Here is a 21,076-nt window from a genome sequence, read left to right on the forward strand (position 1 = left end):
TCTGTCACTTCAGATCCTTGTTAAGAATTTCTATAAAGTGAGGACATTTTTTTGAAAATGAGGAAAATTTTAAAAGACGGCACTGTTTTTGGAAAGTTGACACATTTTTGAGTGAAGACAGATTCGGGTAAATCAGGATGTTATTTGAAAAGAGGAAATTTTAGAGAGTGAGGACACTTTTTGGACATGTTTTCCTGGTCAGGGGGATTTGAGGACGGTTTACGGAAGTTGGAGCATTTTCAGAAAATAAGGGGTTGGGATATTGTTTGGAAACTGAAGACTTTTAGAAAGACAGAAAAATATTTAGAAAGTTGGGACAATTTTCAGAAAATGTGCACAATTCTTAAAAAATCAAGAAATTTTAGAAGATGAAGACAATTTTAGAAAGTCGGGGAATTTTTAGAACATAAAGACATTTTTGGAAAGTCAAAACATTTTTGGAAAGTTGGGGTTTTATTTGGAAAGAGAGGACTTTTAAGAATGTTAGTACACATTAAGAAAATTGGGACATTTTTTGTAAACTGGGGTCATTTCAGTTTTGGGCAATTGGGATATTATTTGTAACGAGATGACTTTTTGATATGGTCAAAAGATGTTTGGAAAATATAGATTTTTTTAATGGATTTTTCTTAACATTTTGGGAAGTCGGGACATTTGAAAGCAGTTGGAAAATTTTTATATTTTACTAATTCAAAACATTTTGTAAAGTCAGGACATTTTGGGATTGCGCTGACATCTCTCTTTGCCTTTTCCCCCCGCACCCTCCCCATGTCCTGATCCATGGCGTGACTCGTGGCCCCTGGGAGCCGCAGCCTCCCGTGACCCCCTTGTAAAGCGTGAAAAACTCCACATGATAAGAGCTTTGCATCCGCTCGTTTGGTGTTTTGTGCGCCCCTCTGCTCCGCCGCTCCCCGGCCGCTGTAAACTGTGCCACGGCACTTCATTTTCATGAAATATTGGCCGGGCTTTATTGTCATCTGAGGAGCCTTTTTCTCTTTCTTTTGACAAATTTGCGGCTCCTCTCCGATAGCGAGGCAGGTTTGGGCTTGATGCATGGGGACGGTGGTGCGCGCAGTCGTCTTGGGGCCACCAGAATTGATGAAGATAGCGTGCGTGGGGCAGAGACAAACATGCTGCAGTCAGCACGTTGCGTGTGTGTGTGTTTAGGGGTGTGTGCGTGTGTGTGTGTGTTTTAGTGTGTGTCGGTGTGTGTGTTGGTGGAGGTGCGCCGGAGGCCGGGTGAGACGAGCTGTGTGTCAGGTTCTGTCTTACACATGCACGCATGCTCTCATACAACTGTCTTTGCGAGGACAATTTGACTTTTTGACAATGATCGTGAGGACATTTTAAAAGCGAGGACATTTCTGTCTTAGAAAATGGACTCATTTGACACTGAAGACATTTTACCAAGTTTCACTTTTTGACATTAGTGGAAAAATTAGGGACATTTAAGTCGTGTTCGGGAAGCTCAAATGTCTTTGGAAACTCGGGAAAGTATTTGGAAAATATGGAAAATATGGAAAGTATGTGGACAGTTTTGGGAAGTTTGGAAACTAGAGGGATGTTAGATTTTTTTTTTCTTAAAAGGATATTTTTGGAAACTAAAGACTTTTTCAGAAAGTGAGGTCTTAGAAAGTTTAAACCTTTTTGGAAAAGCAAAGACATGGGACCATGGGGACAAAGTTAAGATAAAGTCAAGATAATACGACAGAATGTAGTCAACTTTTGCAAACTGACATTTTTCAAAATGAGCACAGCTTTTTTTCTTTTTTACATTTTTTTTAAAGAAAAATATTTTTTTCAGTTTTGGAAAGTTTTTTGTTTTGAAAGTGAGATATTTTTTCAGAGAGGACATTTAAGCAAAGTACGAAGAGTGTAGCGTGTTTTTTAAGAAAGTTTGGACTTTTTGAAAGTAAGAAAACATTTTGAAATATTTGACCTTTTCTGTCTTGAATTCGATTTAATGTTTGAATTCGGTTTAAGGTCCAGCACCAGGTTTGTGGACACTATGAGACATGTTTTATATATGTTGGTCTTGCAGAATAGCGGTGTTGAAAAAGTCTGCGGACCTTCAGCCTTTGAGTGTTTTCGTTTGTTGATCTTCACGCTGCCGGTAATGACAGAGGAGGCCGGAGCTGTAAACAGCGGTCACCTGTGAGTTTGTGATTCAGGTTGTCAAAACAAATCCGACTCCAGCCTCTTTAACTTGAGCGAATCCGTCTGTAATTTAGTGTCTCTGGTGTTCACATCAGGTAAAACATTTGAACAAACAGCTGGACGTGACTCCTAACAGCTGTAAACTCTTCCACATGTGCTCGCTGCAAACACACTCTGAAGAGGAACTCAGAGGAAAATGAGTGAGGAAAAAAATGATTTCAATCAGATTTAGAGATATTTAGATACGTGTTTTCCACAGAATCATCACGGCAGCTTGCTGGACCTGAAGGACGACGTGGACCGGGACGAGTGTAAGCAGGAGCCCGAGGCCGTTTACGAGACCAACTGTCACTGGGAGGGCTGCAGCAAAGAGTACGACACGCAAGACCAGCTGGTCCATGTAAGTGTGTGTTTATGAGTGAGAAAACACACACTCACACTTGATGGGTTCAAGTAATACTCTGGACACAACCTCTTAGAGAGTGTCTCTTCTCACCAAGACTCTCAAGACCAGAAATCAAGGCCTTGAAACTAATAAGAGTTACTTTGGATGACATTCAGTCACCCCTAAATACGATGTTACAATATTTTCATTTTTGCCATAACGAGCGTTAACGTTAACGAGCATACACCTATGAGTCTTCCAAAATCCGAGAGATGTCCTAAAATCATAGAAAAGTTCAAAAATCTTAGAAACATCCGAAAATGTGGGAAACATCCCAAAATTGTAGAAATGTCCTAAAATTCTAGAAATCACGTAGAATAATAGAAACGTCCTAAAATCATAGAAAAGTCTTAAAATCCATGAAACATCTTAAAATTATAAGTGTCAGTATATTCTATAGATGATCCTACAAATGTCCTAAAATCTGAAAAACGCCCTAAAATCCAAGAAACATCCTAAATTGCAGACATGTCCTGAAATGTCCTAAAACCGTAGAAACCTCCTAATATGTGACAAATGTCCTTAAAATCGTAGAAATGTGACAAAATAGACTTGATTTTTAGAAAATACTAAAGGCAATTTGAGACAGATTTTCTCTTGTTATGAGAAATAAAAAATCAAACTTTTACACCGTTGTGATAAATTTTCATCGTGGTGAAGCCTCGGCGCTCTCGGCGCTCTCGGCGTGACGTAAAGACTCTGAGCACTCCTAATTAGTGCGACTGCAAGTCTTGGTTCCTCCGCGCTGCAGCTTCCTCTGAGACTTACTCTGATAAGATGGATCTGTGCTCAAAGAACAACATGAGAGCCTCTTAGTGGACAACTCAATGCTCTGTGTGTGTGTGTGTGTGTGTGTGTGTGTGTGTGTGTGTGTGTGTGTGTCCCGCAGCACATCAATAACGACCACATCCACGGAGAGAAGAAGGAGTTTGTGTGCCGCTGGGACGAGTGTTCGCGGGAGCAGAAGCCCTTCAAAGCTCAGTACATGCTGGTGGTTCACATGCGCCGACACACAGGGGAGAAACCACACAAGTGCACGGTGGGTAACGGATGACCTCGCCGCCCCCGAGGGCCCCAAACTGGCCCCCACCGGCCCCCAGAGGGCAGCTCACACGCTCTAAACACTGTGCATGTTTCTGCACAAAAACCTAATTTATATATATATATATATATTATATATACTGTATATATGGGTTAAAAATACACACACACACACACACACACACACACACACACACACACACACACACACACACACACACACACACACACACACACACACACACACACACACACACACACACACACACACACATTCATTGGGGCAGCAGGATTGAAGACTTCTTTCTTCTTCTGCTCATCGCACATTAAATAAATACATTAATCTCACTGCTGCTGTTTCATCTGAGGCTTAATGAGCAACGTGGCAAGAAAAGTCCCAAAAAACCCCAAAACATGTTAACAGAAAATTAAAACGAAAATTACTTCAGGTGATCGATTTTTCTTTTCTTTTTTTTGCTCTTTGAGGTCATTTTCTTGCTGCTTCTTTGTTTTTGTTTTTTAAACTTTTTTAAGCTTATTTTGAAGTAATTTTCTTGTAACTTTTTACTATATTTTTGCTATTTTTTTTAGGCCATGTCTTGTTAAGTTGCTCATTGTCCTCACACGTTCTTATAATAAATCAAAGCCATTTGCTCTGTTATCAAAGGGTTACAAATACTTTTAAGATTACTGCTGCATGTTTTAACTGGACTCTTTCTGGCATTTTCAGTTTTCCTCCTAAATCACTCACATGTTCAGCATGTTTTTAAGTGTCACAATGCATAAATGAAACTAGAGGAAATGTTCCAATCAGAGAAATGATGTTAAATCTGTAATCTTAGACCAACGTGTCCCGTGTCCCTCTCTGTCCCTCTGCAGTTCGAGGGCTGCTCTAAGGCCTACTCCCGCCTTGAGAACCTGAAGACCCACCTGCGCTCGCATACTGGAGAGAAACCGTACGTCTGCGAGCACGAAGGATGCAACAAAGCCTTTTCCAACGCCTCGGACCGAGCCAAACACCAGAACCGCACGCACTCCAACGAGGTAAACAGCCGGCGCTCTGCAGCACCTCCTCAAACTCCACTCAGTCAGGCCTGAGGCCCAAACTGTCCACAGCAGATCTACATTTTGAAGCTGTAACGGCTCTTTTCAGCCAATAAACTACATTTTCTTTTTGTGCAAAACTTCAGAAAAATTAAATTAATCCTAAAAATAAATGATTTTTTTTTTCATCATATGATGTTTGCATTGTGTGTGGCAGTCCTCTGGACAAAACAACAGCTAAAATATATATATTTATGTGTGAATTAATCACATGAAGAAAAACAAAGTGTGCAAAGATCTTTAAAATGTCACAACTCTACACACCTTTTGGTCCCAGCAGCTAAAGTTTTTTCCACTAAGAGGCCTCGTATCCCCAAAAGCTTCAAATTCAACTTTGAATCAACAGTATTTAAGAAATGTAACTTCTCTACCACATTTCTGGGATTTGAGGACGTTTCTAGGATGTACCTAGGACTTTAGGACATTTCTGAGATTTTGGGACATTTGTGGAATTTTAGAACATTTGAAAGATTTTAGCATATTTCAAGGATTTAAGGATTTTTTTAGGATTTGGGGATATATTGTATATTTTTGGGGTATATTTAGGGTTTGACGTAATTTCTAGGATATAAAACATTTCAAGGATTCTAGGACATTTCTAGAACATTTCTAAGATTTTGGGACATTTCTAGGACTAAGACATTTCTAGGATTTTAAAGCATCTAAGATTTTCGGACAAAATATGGATTTCACAACATTTCTAGAATTGAGGACATTTCTAGGATTTTAGGACATTTCTAGGACAGCTTTAATCAGTGTTTTCGTATCCGTAGAAACCGTACGTCTGTAAGATCCCCGGGTGCACTAAGCGCTACACAGACCCCAGCTCGCTCAGGAAGCACGTGAAGACGGTCCACGGCCCCGAGGCCCACGTTACCAAGAAGCAGCGCAGCGACCTGCCGCCGAGGCCGCCGGCGCCCAGAGAGAACAGCGAGAACGAGGCGGCAAACAGAGACCGGATCCAGAGGGAGGACAAGATCTCAGACGGCGGCTCCCCCAGAGGCGTGGAGGACTACCTGCACGTCAAATCCATCAAGACGGAGAACTCTGTGGTAAGATCACTGTGAAAGTTATTCAATTAGTTTTCCGTACTAACGTAATCTGACAGTATCAAGTTTTGATAACCGCACGCCGCTTTAACCTCTCTCCTGCCTGCTGCTTTACTGTCTGCGTTTTCTCTCTTTTCTGACTTCCCTTGTGGACAGACTTTGCTCAGGTGAGCTCACCCACAGCTTTTTGTCTTTCACCATCATTTGCCATTTTACTCCATCGAAATTAACAGTTTATTCCAAAATTAGAAATGTATTTGGACATGGCAGATAATGGAGGGTTTTTAGTTGACTTTTGGGAGAACACAATTCCTTTCTTGGGTTCAATGTGAGAAAATGACCATCTGGCCAAAGCTCAGAGCAGAGATACTCAACCTGCACTGTTTGGGGGCCTTTTTTCAAAAATGGCAGGAGGCCAAGGGCCCATCCCAGGAGCCCCATACATGTTTACAGGATTTTAGGGCGTTTTTAAGATTTTAAGAACATTCTAAGATTTCAGAAAATGTCTCTGACTATAGGATGTTTGCAGGAGTTCAGGATGTTTCTATGATTTTAGGACATTTGTATGATTTGGGGAAATGTCTTTGATTTCAAGATGTTTCTTAAGATTTTAGGACATTTCTGGATTAAAAGATGTTTGGAAGATTAAAGGACACTTTTAGGATTTTTGGACATTCTAAGATTTTAAGACGTTTCAAGTATTTTAGGACATTTGCATGAATTTTCCAAGATTTTAAGACATGTGAAGGATTCAAGGTCATTTCTAGGATTTCAAGACTTTTCTCAATTTTAGGCTGTTCTCAGATTGTTTGATGTTTCTAGGATTTTATCACGTTTCTCGGATGTTATGATGTATCGAGGATCTCAGGGACTCAGGACTTGTCAGTCTAGTCTCATCCACTTTAGTTACAACATGCATGCAGTTTCTTTTGGGATTTTTGCCCAGTGATGCCAAAATAACACTGCCTACCCCGGCTCTAAGGCATAAATGGAGTGAACTCAAAATGCAGATAGTGTGCAACATTTTGGAATCAAACTGTTGTCATAAGTAATCACATTTCATCATCAGCTGAAGTACTTTTTTTTTTTTTTTAAATTTGATTGTTTCTTTAATAATTTCAACACATAAGAGCAATCTTTTCTAGAGTCAATCTCTACTCATGCTACACAAACTGGGGTTTATTTGTACATTTGTGCCACACGTTAATGTTAACCTATAATTCATTCTCACTGCATGCCATCAATGATACTGTGTGTGCACTTTTCCTTCACGCTGGCAGTTTAAACCTACAGTGGAGACCTATCAAACACCTGTCAGAGAGCCTGAGCGTGATAAAAGCAGCTCCACGATTAATATTCAGACTTTGGGAATTGGTTTTGGGCGCTGTGTGCAAACAGGGCCGACCATCACACTCTGATCGAGACGGCTTTTTAACAGCAAATTTATTCAAGTCCGAGAGGAAACTGATTCAGAGAGATGCACGTAAACTGTTGTTGTCCTAAAGACAAATATAAGAAAGGGTTAAACCTGCATCAGTTTTCTTTTGCTGCGTAAATTTTCTTATTGCAAGAAATTTTCCAAATATTTACCTTTCAAAAACAGGGGGGAATGATAAGAAAATTTCTAAGAAAAAAAACTTTCCTCAAGGCGTTCTTGTGATATCATGTTCATGAGAATGCATCAGACGAGGCCATGGTGACCTTGACTTTCACCTTTGGCCACTAAATTTGTATAAGTTCATTCTTGACCCAAAGTTCACGTTTGTGCCAAATTTGTTAAACTTTAGTTCAGATTTTGGCGATCACATCTCATCATAATTGACTTGCTGAAATACATGTAACTTTATTGTCAGCTGAGTGGTACTGTTTAGCTTTTTTTGTTTTTTCCGACTTGGTATAAAAAATTGATTAAAATCAAGACAGAAAATCAAAGTTTTGCCAGTGAAAGAGAGTCTGTAATAACTGAAAACAAATCCGTATGAAAGCTTCTCGCTCACCTAAATGCTCAGAAAGCCTCCACGGTTCAGTTTTTGGTGATCACATCTTGTCATGATTGGCCTGGCGCTCAGGCTCAGGCTGCAGCTGCCTTTCATCCTGCACATTTCTAATTCACAGACAGACTGAGACGGCCTGTAATCTGCGGTGCACCCCCACCTCTTCACCAATCCCCCCAAAAAACACTCATTATTTACAATTAAGCTGCGGGAGGATAAAAGATTCACTGATTCACTGTTCTTCATGCCATGTTAACCGCTGCTCCACTTCTCTTCTGTGTGGAAAAACTGTTTTTGGGGCAAACACTCTGCTCTTCTCACGCTCCTTTTCTGTCCCCCCTCCTTCAGATGTATCAGTCCAGCCCTGGCGGTCAGTCATCATGTAGCAGCGAACCATCACCACTTGGCAGCGCCACCAACAATGACAGTGGAGTAGAAATGGCGGCGCACAGCGGGGGGAGCCTGGGGGACCTCAGCGCCCTGGAGGACCTGCCCTTCGTGGAGTCCTCGGGCTGTGACAACTCCACCGGCGGGGTCGCGGCGGTCAGTCTCCACCTCCGAAAGCAGTTCGGCACCAGCCGGCGCCTGGAGCAACTGAAGAAGGAGAGGCTGAAGACAGTGAGGGACTCGTGCCGCTGGGCCGGCAACCCAACGCCCCCGGTCCTCGGCACCAAGCTCCCACCCATACCAGCAAGCGGTGAGCTGGAAAGAAGGACTTTAACAACAAGAAATCCTAATATTTACTCTCCTTTTAGCTCTGATTTGGTCTCCACCAACTCCGATGTTCCACTTTGCTCACCCACTTAGTTGCCAAATCTTCCTGTTGGCTGAAAAATATAGGTTTGTTTTAACTTGAACCCCATTTTCTCATGTTTTTGTCTCTCAGTGACTAATGGGAACAACATTTGTTAACTCCCGGGCCTGCTATAATGTCACACACAGTCCTACCATTCTGCGCACAAGGTTTTCTATTATTTTCTACTTCAAATATTTTGAAGTAAAGTTCTGAAAATTAAGAATTCTTGAAAGGGTGCCAAATTTGATGAAGTTTCCTCAAGGCATTTTTGAGAAATGGGGTTCAAAAGAATTGGATGGACATCACAAAAACAAAATGCCACCAGCCGCAGCTATCACCGGTGTTGAGGCAAACAAAGGTCTCTCTCTGTAGGGATCCTTTCCAAAATGTTTTCAGATACCTAGAATTACAATCTGAGTTTCAAGAATTTTAAGTGGACGCACAATGACAGTGTGAACATGCCAATTTTAAAATTTGTTGACATTTAAACAAAATATATGGAAAAAAATACATAAGTTAGGCTAAAAAAAACAAACAAATATTGAGTTGGTGTCTTCTTGCTTTTGTTTTCAGGGTCCCTCCTGGAGAGTCCAAGTCTGGGTGGTGGTCCGGTGTCCTTCCTTGGTTCCGGCTTTGGTGATCTGAGCTCTGGTAAAACAACTCTGCTGGAAAACCTCTCTGAACGTCGTGACAGCACCTCCAGCACCCTGAGCTCAGTTTACTCCCTCAGTCGCCGCTCCTCCGGCATCTCCCCTTGCTACTCCAGCCGGCGCTCCAGCCAGGCCTCGCAATTCGGTGCCAACCGCCCCTGCAACCTCAGCTCTGCCGACTCCTATGACCCCATCTCTGCTGACATGTCCCGGCGCTCCAGTCAGGCCAGCCAGTGTGGGGGAGGCAGCGGAGGAACAGGGGTGTGCGGAGGAGGGGGTTTACCAAGCCCTCTTAGCCTGACCCCGGCCCAGCATTACCGTCTCAAGGCCAAATACGCTGCTGCCACTGGAGGTGCACCGCCCACGCCTCTTCCATACATGGACCGAATGTGTCCAAAGACCCACACAGCTCTGTGCGGGCAGAAATCCTCCACCACCAACCAGACTTCCAGGCAGTACAGTAGTTATACCAATCGGACTTTGATGCCTCATGAGGTCCCATCAAACCTCCCCCGCAGAGCCAGTGACCCCGTGAGACGAGTGGCTGTAGATTATCCCAGCCAGACACCAATGCAGCGCTACAACAGCATGGGCACACTGCAACCCCGTCCGCCTCCTGCATCCCAGCAAGGCTGCCTGCGACCAAATGGAAGTCCCCAGCGCTACCCTTACAACCAGCGACCGCCCAGCATCTCCGAAAATGTCCCTATGAGGACGATAACGGGTGACATCTTTAAGGAAGACCTAATGCTGCCTGACCTTAGAGACACCATGTCCAAAAATCAACAGGATTTCAAAGGAAACCACAAACATCAGCAGCAGGCGTACTATCAGAGGGCTGTCCTGAACATGAACCGGCCCAATCAGGTTTTGCCAAACTCCAACATGAGTTCCGAGCAGCAACCAAGGGACAGTAACTCAATACTTCAGTGGAACAGAGTCTCTCAAGGACCCACGGATGCCAGCCAGCACTACTCCAACCCACATGTACGAGGGAACCTGGCCGTCCTCCAGCAAAACCAGAACTTTGAATCTTCTCAGAGCAATCTCAGCTCGAATCAGATGATTCAAAACCTCCTCAACTCAACTCAGCAGAAACCGGAATCAAACTGCTCAGAGAGATTCCAGCCAAATCTCAACAAAGCACTCGCATCTCAGTACCGATTCAACAGTCCTTACGATAAAAACGGTAACACCACTTATCCGCCAAGCCCCACATGCAAACAGGAACCAGTGGACATGGACGCCGTTGACGTGCACTTTGCTGATGCTGTATTTCAGCCCGTGCAAGTTAAAATTGAGTATGCATCAATCATGATTTCAGATCAGCACAACATGAATTCCTTGCAAACTGGAGTGCTGCTGCCAGAACCTCGAAACAGGCACCTTTCAGGGCCGAAGGGGGTGCACCAAACGAGGAATGCAAGTATCCTGGATTCCAGATTACCTGGCAGTGGAGTTTTAGGATTTCACTGCGGCAACAACTCCGATGACAACGCCTTGTATTACACAGGGCAGATTCAAGTCTTCGAGTCCAGTGGGAACTTAGATCATCCTGTGGTGTCCAACAGTTCTTGCAACAACCAGGCATCCAGGACGGACTGTGCCACAGCACTGGAGCAGGCGCAGATAGACTTTGACTGCATGCTGGACGATGAGGATCATTCCAGCCTTATGTCGGGGACCCTGAGTCCAGGTCTGCTGCAGAGCCTGTCCCAGAGCTCCTCTCGCCTCACGACGCCTAGGAACTCGGTGACATTGCCTTCGGTGCCGGCAGGGACAGGCAACATGGCCATCGGGGACATGAGCTCGTTGTTGACCACGCTGGCAGAAGAGAGCAAGTTCCTCAACTCGATGTCATAGCAAAACTGAATTTTTTTGAGCTCTGCACAACACCTCCTCCTACGACCCTGAGGACATTACATTTTGGGTTTCATGCACCTTATGCTTCATTGTGCTTTATTTAGACCTCTTGTCCTCATCTGTGGACATTTTTTTTGTCATCTAGTGGTAGTAGGGTTGCAGCCATGTACTGGTTTCAAGGTACAAAATGATATAAGGTCATCCAAAAATCCTCATCCCAAGTCGTCACATATCCCCGCTTTGTCAGTGGACTTTTTGTCTACATTACACTTTATGTATCATTCTGTGTCTGCTGTTGATGTTCCGGGATGCCGCTACTGGCACTGGCATGTAAACAAAAGCACATCCTGGTACGGATGAAAACATCACATTCAAATCATAGACTGTGTATACTAAAACAAAAGTCAGGGTGATGAGAGCTATATTCAGTTACAGAAACCATCTTTAGGAAAAATTTATAATCAGTATTTAACATCGTTACCAGCAGCGTTTCAGCCTGATGCCTTCCAGCAGCGTATCATGCAAACGCAAAAGGTGGCTTTTGGCATTGGGATGTCACACCAAGATCGCTGCAAACGCGACGATATTTGACGACTATGGCATGAGAACAGGCAGATATTGCATCCAATTTTGACCAATTTTGGAAAACGTAGCAAACTACGATGCTGTATATTGGGAAGTACTCATCTGAGGACATTGGGACTTCATTATTGTGTTATCTTAGCATTTTACACTGAGGGCAAAAAGGTAATTTCTAGCTTGAAGTATGGACTAGGGAAAATTCATGCAAAATTAACAAATCACAAGGCTTTTAGAATTGTTGCATCATTTCTGATTTTGTTTTGCACAATGATGGCTTTGAAATAAACAGTTTTTATGTTATTGCACATTTTTGACCATTTAAAATAAACCCAATGTCCCCATATGAGGACATCCTCTTTTCTAAAAAGCTACTTACTGTTTAAAGACAATGTTCACTTTCTCGTTCTTATTTTTACTAATCCTTAACAGCTGTCAGAAATTAAAATGCATACCAAATTGGGGTCACAGGAGGTTAAAACTGATTGTCTCATTATTTAAATGGCAGTTTTTTAAAAATCTTTTTTGAAAAGCCATATTTCTGATTTTTAGTCATAAATATGATGCAAACAACAGAATTCTTTCACTTGTTGTACAGGTGTGCAGTAAGATCGGTCAATGAAGTGCCTGGCTCAGCCACAACATATGCATCCTGTGCATACTGGTACATTTAAAATGTGCCGTCACCACATTTTACACTGTAAATGACTTGAACTTTGTTCCACATCAAGTTGCTCATTTCAGCTGGATGAGACTCGTCGCTGTCCGCAGTGAGCCGTTATCTGATTACCGCTGAGATTAACTGTGACATCTCGTCGTCGGGCGTCAGAGACTTGATTTGTGACTGAATAATGAGCCCCTGCATTAATCTGTCGAGCTCTCGCAGCGAGGATAAAGACTTTTTTCTTTTGTACATTGTTGAACCAGTTTGTCCTGCTGGTTGAATGTAAATATCATTTGTACATTTTTAAGAAATACAATATTGACCTTGATTTTTTTAAACAAATGCTGTTTGTGTTGTCCTTCATGCATATGTTTGAGGATCAAAATAACAAAATATGTTTCTGCATTTAAAAGACCAACAGTCTCCTGACCAACCAAAAACGGCAACAATATTGACCCACACGACTGATTTACCACCCTTCTGGTTAAAGTTTGGTTTGCTTTAGACGACTGTTGGCATTATCAAGAACTAAGGAACCCTCCAGGTGAAATTAAGCAGTAGTGACGGCTGGTGGGAAATGGAAAGCAAGCTACAGTCCTGTATCAACAAACCTAAAATTCGGAATACATCCAAAAAAATTCAAGAACGTAAATGTTTGAAATGTCTTAAAATTTTAGAAATTTCCTAAAATCCCAGAAATGTCCCAAAATCTTAGAAACAATAAAGTCTGAGAAATATCCTAAAATCCAAGAAACATCCTTAAAATACAAAGACAAAATACAAAATACAATGTACTTCAGCCCAAGAATATCTCAAAATTTTAGAAACAGCCTTTAAATCTTGGAAGCATCTCGAAACCTGAGAAACATCCTAAAACCCGAGAAACGTCCTAAAATCCTTAAATTGTCCTAAAATCCTATGATATGAGAAAAATCCATAAGAAAAAAAAAGAAGCTGAATTTGATTCCATATATTAGTACGTTTATGGAAAAAGTGATGCAGTGGAGGCGAGCGCTGCCTGAACATGAGCGGCGCTCTGTTTTCTGACACGCCACCGTCTCCAGCTTCGTGTTGTAACATAGTAAATATTATTATTCAGCAGTCCGTCCTCCGATTGCTTTCCGCAGCAGGACGAGTGTTGATCGATCAATAATTCAACAGCTAAACTTTCCTCTTTGTTCCTGCACCCTTTGCCGACAACGCACTTTCCTCAAACCTTTCTTGTCGAGGCGCCGCACATCCTAAAAGACGCCGCACGACCTCTTTGAAATAACTCCCCCTGACCTCGTCTTACCTCGCTGCCGAGAGCGGGCTTGACACAATGTAAACTTCACTCAGAGGCTGATGAAAAAGGACGCTAACAGGAGGGGAAAAGGCGAGACGCGTGCCGCTGCTGCAGCTCGCCCGTGTGTACTTGAATATTAGCCCTGACAGAGCGGCCCAGAGGACGCCGCCGCCGAAAGCACTTAAAACAAAGCAGTGGAGAGGAGCGGGAGGGTCCACGGACGCAGCGCTGAGAGGAACAAATGATTTTAGCCTGTCAGGGAATTCAGCCGAGGATACGTTTGATGTGGAGTTTGTGATTGCTTCTGCCGCTGGAGCTCCTCGTTCTCCCAGAGATGTGAAGTGAGGAGAGAAAATAGCCGCGGGCGTCAAATCCAACCAGGCCCCAAATAAGAGCCGCAGAAAAGACTCGCCAAGATCAGGCATCACCGGCAGAGCCTCGGCACTCTGCTCACGGATCTCACCCATCAGAAATGTAATCGCGCCAACATAAAAACACATTTCTATCGTCTCAATAAAGGTCCAGTGTCCAGTGATTCACACTGGGAATCATTTTTGTCCTTTTAGTCTCCATAAGGTGTCAGAGTGCATAAAACAGCATCAAAATATTGATCAAAAATGTCCTAAAACACTAAATATGTCCAAAAACCTGAGAAACTTCCTAAAATAATAGAAACGTGCTGAAGTCCGACAAATCCCCTAAAGTCTGAGAAACGTCTCAAAATCTTAGAAATGTCCTAAAATCCTGGAAATGTCCAAAAATACTAGCAATGTCCTAAAGTCATGTAAATTCCCTAAAGCCCAATGAATGTCCTAAAACCCCACATGCCCTAAAATATTAGAGATGTCCCCATTCCTAAAAAAGTTCTGATATTCTCGAAATGTCCTTAAACCCGAGAAATGTCTGAAATTCCTAGACATATCCTAATATTTCAGAAATATGCTCAAATGTTAGAAATGCCCTAAAGTCGTAGAGATTCCTAGAATCATCCTAATATTTCAGAAAAATCCAAAAATATTAGAAATTGTCCTCATATCCTAAAACATCCTAAATTCTTGCAAACATCCTAAAATAAAGCAGGTTTCTCTCAGTTTGCACACTTGGAAATGTTTGGGATGAAAGTACAAAACACAGCTAAAAATTTTTCACAACATTTTGTGGATTTGAGACATTGTTACATAGTAAAGTTACATTTTTTATAATTTTAAGCGGTGTGCATCTCAAATTCATCTTCCGTTTTGAAGTCAGTCCAGCTCAAATGCTCTGATTTTAGGTTGTTTCACATCACGAAACGAGACCTCAGACATCTGTTTGCCTGCTGACATAAAGTTCATTTATGACATTTATGAAAACATGCGTGTTACTGGAGGGAAATGTAATATTTCTTTAACATACCTCATCATGCAGAAGTCTGGGAGACCGTCTCCTGGTGAGCTGCGAGTAAACACAGAACAAGAGATCCTTTACAAATGACGGCACACAGCGAAAAGTGCCATCACAAAAAAGCATGACAGCTGTTTTTAAAAACTATTTACATAACTCAGTATCTCAAAAACATCGTCTGAGAATTTTATCAATTTGATGCACAAACGTCCACATGGACTCAACGATGAACTGTCAAAGGTCACTGTGAGCTTTTCTAAACACTTTATTTTTTAGAGATTTTAGAGAGATTTTTCAGTTTAGTTCAGTTCCCCGTTTTTCTGTAACATAAATATATATATATATATAATTACACACACGCACAAGCACACCTAAATAAAGTTACAGTCAGATTGAATCAGACGACTTGTTAAGATGGAATTTTTTTGTAGCTTTGGGCTGAAGAGGCTCTCCTCAAATATCTGAATCCACCTTAAGATGCCTGCAGCTGATTGGCCGAGCAGCAGGTGAAGCCATGAAAAACTAAAAGGTCCTCCACCAACACTGACCGTCACGACCTTTTAACCCTTTAAAGCCTGAGCATATTGTTGGTTTAAAAATGAGCAACATGGCAAGAAATTATTCAAAATAAGCAAGAGATTTGTAAAAAATAAAAAACAAATGAAAATAAAATAACATGAAAATGAGCAAAAAATCTTTTAAAAAACACAAGAATGAAGAGAATACAAACACGTGTACATATTTCTATGACATGATGTTGAACGTGTTTCCTGAAAACACTAATAATTTTATTTCTCCTTTTAAAAGCAAACAAACATTTTTGAGCCACATCTTGTTAAGCTGCTCGCTGCCTTTTCCCCATGTTTTTGAAAGAAAATCAAACCAATCTGCCCAGGTTTCAAACGGTTAAATCAATCAAAGAGTTAATTCATATATAAAAAAAATGATCAGCAATGAACTCGTCCTCTGTGGTTTGACCCCAGCCGCCCTCACAAGAGTCACCGCGGCGTTCTGTGCGGTCAGACGCCAAACTCCTGACACGATCACCGTGACGATATGAAAAGTGACGACTGGACCAAAACCGTCGGCTGAACTCCAGCTGTGGACGCGGCGTGACGTGAAGGAGACCGTCGGCTGTGACCTCCACCGCCCTCTGATGACACCACATCACATTAGCGGCGCTCTGCTCGCCGTGCGTTATGATCACGCAGCTCTGGGTGTCAGCGCAGATGATGGATAGCGCTCGGCAGTCATTGGTTTCTAATCTGCCCGTCCCCTCAGAGCGCCGCCGCCACCGCCTGGAGCCGCAGATTCATTTAGGAATCAATTTCAGAAGCTCGTGGTCCAACTGGCGGTTAGAGAGTCTGTCTGTCTCAGTTTGTGTCATCAGTCGGCCGCATGTACACACACACACACACACAGATACACACACACACACACAGATACACACACACACAGGCAACTAAACTTCTGCAGTCACAAACGTCTCATGGAGGCCGCGATATTCCAGATACAGTGCAATGTTTGTCCTGAAGGCGGCGCTACAGGAAGAACAAAATATCAACAAAAGTACATGGCAGCCACACGGAGACGTCAACAAAAACATAGGGCAATCAAAGTCGGGACGTCCGCAAAAGCACATGGCAACCAACGCTAAAACGTCAACTAAAGCACATGGCAACCAACGCTAAAACGTCAACTAAAGCACATGGCAACCAACGCTAAAACGTCAACTAAAGCACATGGCAACCAACGCTAAAACGTCAACTAAAGCACATGGCAACCAACGCTAATGATAAACATTTACATCACCTTTTTGCATTTTTTTGTAATACTTTTGAGGTTTTTTTTGGGGGGGGGGTCATTTTTTCTGGGTATATATTGGGTACTTTGGCAATTTCTGTTGTTTTATTTTTTAATAGTTTTGAGATTTTTCTGGTGTTTTTTTAAACATTTTTAATGAGTCAGATACTTTGAAACTGTCGATAAACGTGAAAGTTTACTTTTTAAAATAGTTTTTTAGACTTTTCTAAATTGGGAACTATGTTAACTTGAGTTAAGTTAACATAGTTGACACTTGAGTTTTTCTTTTTTTCTTATTGTCTTAGATTTGAGTTTTGGGGCACGCTTTCTTCTTTTTCTAGGATTTTTCTGAATTCTGTACTTTAATTCTCATACTTTAAGTATTTTCCTGGTTATACTTACTAACTTTTACAACAGTAACATTTTAAATGCAGGACTTTTACTGTAACAATGTATTTTCCCAGTGTGGTAATAGTACTCTTGCTCAAGTAAAGGATCTGAATATTCCTCCTGCCGTTAAGTGTTTTTCCACTTAAAAAGTCCTCAGATTGAGACCTGTCCTCTGTCCAAACTGTCCTTGAGCAGGACTGTGGACCTGCATCCGTCCAGGATGTGCATGTCACCGTCACCTCCGTGTGAGCGCCTCAGTGAGGAGACGCTCACACGGAGGTGACGGTCGCGGCGCTCACACGTAATGACCGGCACTTTGTTGTTTTTTTCCGTGATGAGCCGTTAATATCACAAAGTCCCTCAAACAGATGGCATGTTGTTGGAAAACAGATGTTATTTTGCATAGAAACACAGCATGAATATGCATGCTGTATTAGTTCATGACACTGAGGGCCGCCGCTCCTGATTGGCCGGCTCGCTCCTCCTCGCCAACGCTGAGCTGAAACTGTCCAACAACTGCCAGTTTGACATCTTTATTATATTTAAGGACTCTGAATATTTGGTTTGATTGCTAAACAAAGAAAGGACAGCAGAAGTAACAAAACGAGAGCAACTCAGCAGGATTCATCTTCTAAAACAGGGTCGTCCAAAAATAGATGAGCGATTTATCTGCAGACTTTGATCTGATTATTTTGACTATGAAATGTTAGAAACTAATGAGAAATGATGTTTTGTAGTTTCTCTGACACATGCAGATAATTCGACTGGAAGCCAAGTTATTCTTATTATTCTTATTCTATTCATATCAACACCTCAGTCGGACTTTAACTGGACTCGGCGTTCTGCAAGTGCTCCTAGTCGCTGCGCCGGACCCCCTCACTTTTAATACTTGTGAAAGGTGCCTGAAAGCAGCATAAAAGTGATGCTGATCCAGGTTTCAAAGGGTTAAATACTCTACAGGACGGTGCAGCAGACTATCAAACTAAAGTTTAGAGTTTGAATCAGGAGCGGAGGAGGAGGAGGAGGAGGAGGAAAAGCGAGGTGAAGAGGTGTGAGGGTCTCAGCTGAGGGAGGTCAGCGCCTCCACCTTGCTGGCTCCTCCAGGTCTCGGCTCTCCTGAGGTTTGAGGATGGAGGTCCTCATTAAAACGCTCCTCCTCACCGTGCCCTCTCCTCTTCCTCCTCCTCACCGTGCCCTCTCCTCTTCCTCCTCCTCACCGTGGCCTCTCCTCCTCCTCTCAGGACTCGCTCCACTAAACGTATGCCGGGACGCAGCAGGAGTCACGCCGCAGGTGTTCGTCGACGGCTGCCGGATTCTGATTAGACAGCGAAAAAGAAAATGTTGGAATTGTACAATTCTGCAAATTACAATTGCTCTGGAGTAAGTGTGCAACACCAGAAACATGCCATGTGCTTTTGTTGACGTCCTGGCGTTGGTTGCCATGTGCTTTTGTTGACGTCCTGGCGTTGGTTGCCATGTGCTTTTGTTGACGTCCTGGCGTTGGTTGCCATGTGCTTTTGTTGACGTCCTGGCGTTGGTTGCCATGTGCTTTTGTTGACGTCCTGGCGTTGGTTGCCATGTGCTTTTGTTGCTTAAATTTAACCCAGCCCGTTCTCATTCCAAACTGGTGAAACAGCGCGGCGCTGTCAGTGCTTGAGGCGTACGAGCGTGATGCCAAAAGCCATCTTCCGCGTGCACCTGAAAGACATCTATAGGCATCAGAGGAGAACGCGCTCGATGTTTTTACTGTACGCTGGCAGCAGCTGGACGGCACCTACTGCATCAACATGAAACGCACACATTTAAGTTTACTTATCCATGTTTTTGAATTGTTTTCTTTATTGGATCCCTTAGTAACAATGTTGATAAAAATTCACATTTTCTTTTTCTGAATTTTGTTTTTTTTTTTTAGATTTTTCTGGATTGGGTACTTTGGCAAATATGTTAAAAAATATTTAATTTTTTTCATAGTTTTTCATTTTGGGTTGTTTTTTGTCTGAATTGGCTACTCTGTCTAACAGAGTATGTTGACAACATTTAAGTTTTCCTTTTTAAATAGTTTTACATTTTTGAGGGTGTTGTTTTTGAGGGTGTTGTTTTTTTAGGATGTGTTGTCACAATGTTATCAAATGAATGCAGATTTTAGTTTTTTTTAATGCAAAGTAAAAACCTTCTGTTTTTAGTAGAGCTGCTCTCGTCTAAATTCGGCCTCAAAGTCATGATTTTATTCCAACTTTGTAAACTTGTCAACAGTGAAGTTGATTGATTTGTTATAAGTCTGACAGTAATCGAAGCTTTCAGAGAGAAAAACACCATCAGTTACAGATTTAAAAAACAGCTCTATAAAGAAAATTGTTGCTCCGGTTTGCTGCGGAGCACCTTGACTGGTCTGCAGCAGCCTGACATTAACATCCAGTCCGTCTTTAAGAATCACGTGATGAACGTCCGTCAGTGACATGTGAGGATTTATATGATCCACAGCAGCTCGCAGCTCCAGAGAAGCTGAGGTTTTTTTGCATGGGTGGCCCCTGAGGGACACATGTATTATTAACGCTCGGCTCCTCTCATTTCAATAGGGCCACCTCCCTGCCGAGAGCGAGCGCCGCGGCCCCCCGTGTCAGCGGCTGCTTAATATTAACCACGGCCCTCTGAATAATCTCCATCCTTAGAAACGGAGGTCAGCGCTGCAGCAGAGTGAGGAGGGACAAAAACAGTGAAATGGTCCTTTAACAAGACGCTCCGAGTCGTAAATGTTTCATAAAGAAAGAGAGAAACTCTGCAGCCCAGAGAGCTGATGGTCTCCGGCAGGTTTCTCTCCCCGAAGGACGCCTCCAAATAAACCAGCAACAAAAGCACGTGGTTACGTTTTTAAAAAGCACGTGATTAAGGCAACGTTAAGACGAAAACAACTCTACTAAAAATGGATAATGGCGCAGAACGGGCCGCATTTTCAAAAGATCACACTCTGGAATCTGGTTTAGGCGACAAAAGTTTGGGCGACAAAAGCACGTGATTAAGTTTTTTTAAAAGTACGTCAAAAGTTTTCAGGCTCCCGAAAAATGCCATTGTCATGTGAGCGAAAGAGCGAGCGAGTTTTGGCATCAAAGCACGTGGTTGAGTTTTGGCATCCGTGACAGCGTGTGTGTTTGTTGTTGTCTAAACATAACCACGTGCAGCGTCTTCCCACCAGTGTGTGCTTGTGTAGACATCACGGTCGCAGCCTCCGGAAACAGAGGGATACTAATATCATTTCTAATAAGTTTTTTTTTCATTTTTCAAGCAAAAATGGCAAAACAGTTGTTTCTAAAACTGTAAAGCAACTACAGAACCTGAATAAATGTACTTTCACTTGTCTGAAATATTTTGAACGTGCAGACTGAAACTTGAAGCTTTGATTGGAAATTTATTTTTCTGTTGGATGAGTTCAAACTGATATTAAATAATGTGAAGAAGACGTCAACTTGAGGTGCTGAGCACCTGAACCGAAGGAGCACCTGAACCGAAGAAGCACCTGAACCGAAGGAGCACCTGAACCAGAGAAACGAAGGAGCACCTGAACCGGAGAACTGAAGGAGCACCTGAACCAAGGGGGCACCTGAACCAAAGGACCATCTGAACCGAAGGAGCACCTGAACCAAAGGACCATCTGAACCGAAGGAGCACCTGAACCAGAGGAGCACCTGAACCAGAGGAGCACCTGAACCAGAGGAGCACCTGAACCAGAGGAGCATCTGAACCGGAGGAGCACCTGAACCGAAGGAGCACCTGAACCGAAGGAGCACCTGAACCGGAGAACCGACAGAGCCCCTGAACCAGAGGAGCACCTGAACCGAAGGAGCACCTGAACCCGAGGAGCACCTGAACCCGAGGAGC

At 42.7% G+C, this 21,076-nt stretch overlaps 1 protein-coding gene across 1 annotated transcript in view; it reads left to right on the forward strand.

Annotated features, from left to right (window-relative positions):
- The window catches only part of LOC121963053 (transcription activator GLI2-like), an 86,682-nt gene extending 74,012 nt beyond the window's left edge, over positions 1-12,670 (forward strand). The window contains exons 9-14 of the mRNA XM_088074694.1: positions 2,417-2,557; positions 3,492-3,641; positions 4,523-4,687; positions 5,521-5,799; positions 8,139-8,487; positions 9,160-12,670. Of these exons, the coding sequence (XP_087930820.1) occupies positions 2,417-2,557; positions 3,492-3,641; positions 4,523-4,687; positions 5,521-5,799; positions 8,139-8,487; positions 9,160-11,099 (3,024 nt within the window). The 3' untranslated portion in view covers positions 11,100-12,670. The remainder of the gene's footprint in view (positions 1-2,416; positions 2,558-3,491; positions 3,642-4,522; positions 4,688-5,520; positions 5,800-8,138; positions 8,488-9,159) is intronic.
- Positions 12,671-21,076: the final 8,406 nt, after the last annotated feature.

The sequence above is a fragment of the Plectropomus leopardus genome, chromosome 24, assembly GCF_026936395.1.
Source record: "Plectropomus leopardus strain MGB_pleo_1.0 chromosome 24, ASM2693639v1, whole genome shotgun sequence".
Taxonomy (NCBI): domain Eukaryota; kingdom Metazoa; phylum Chordata; class Actinopteri; order Perciformes; family Serranidae; genus Plectropomus; species Plectropomus leopardus.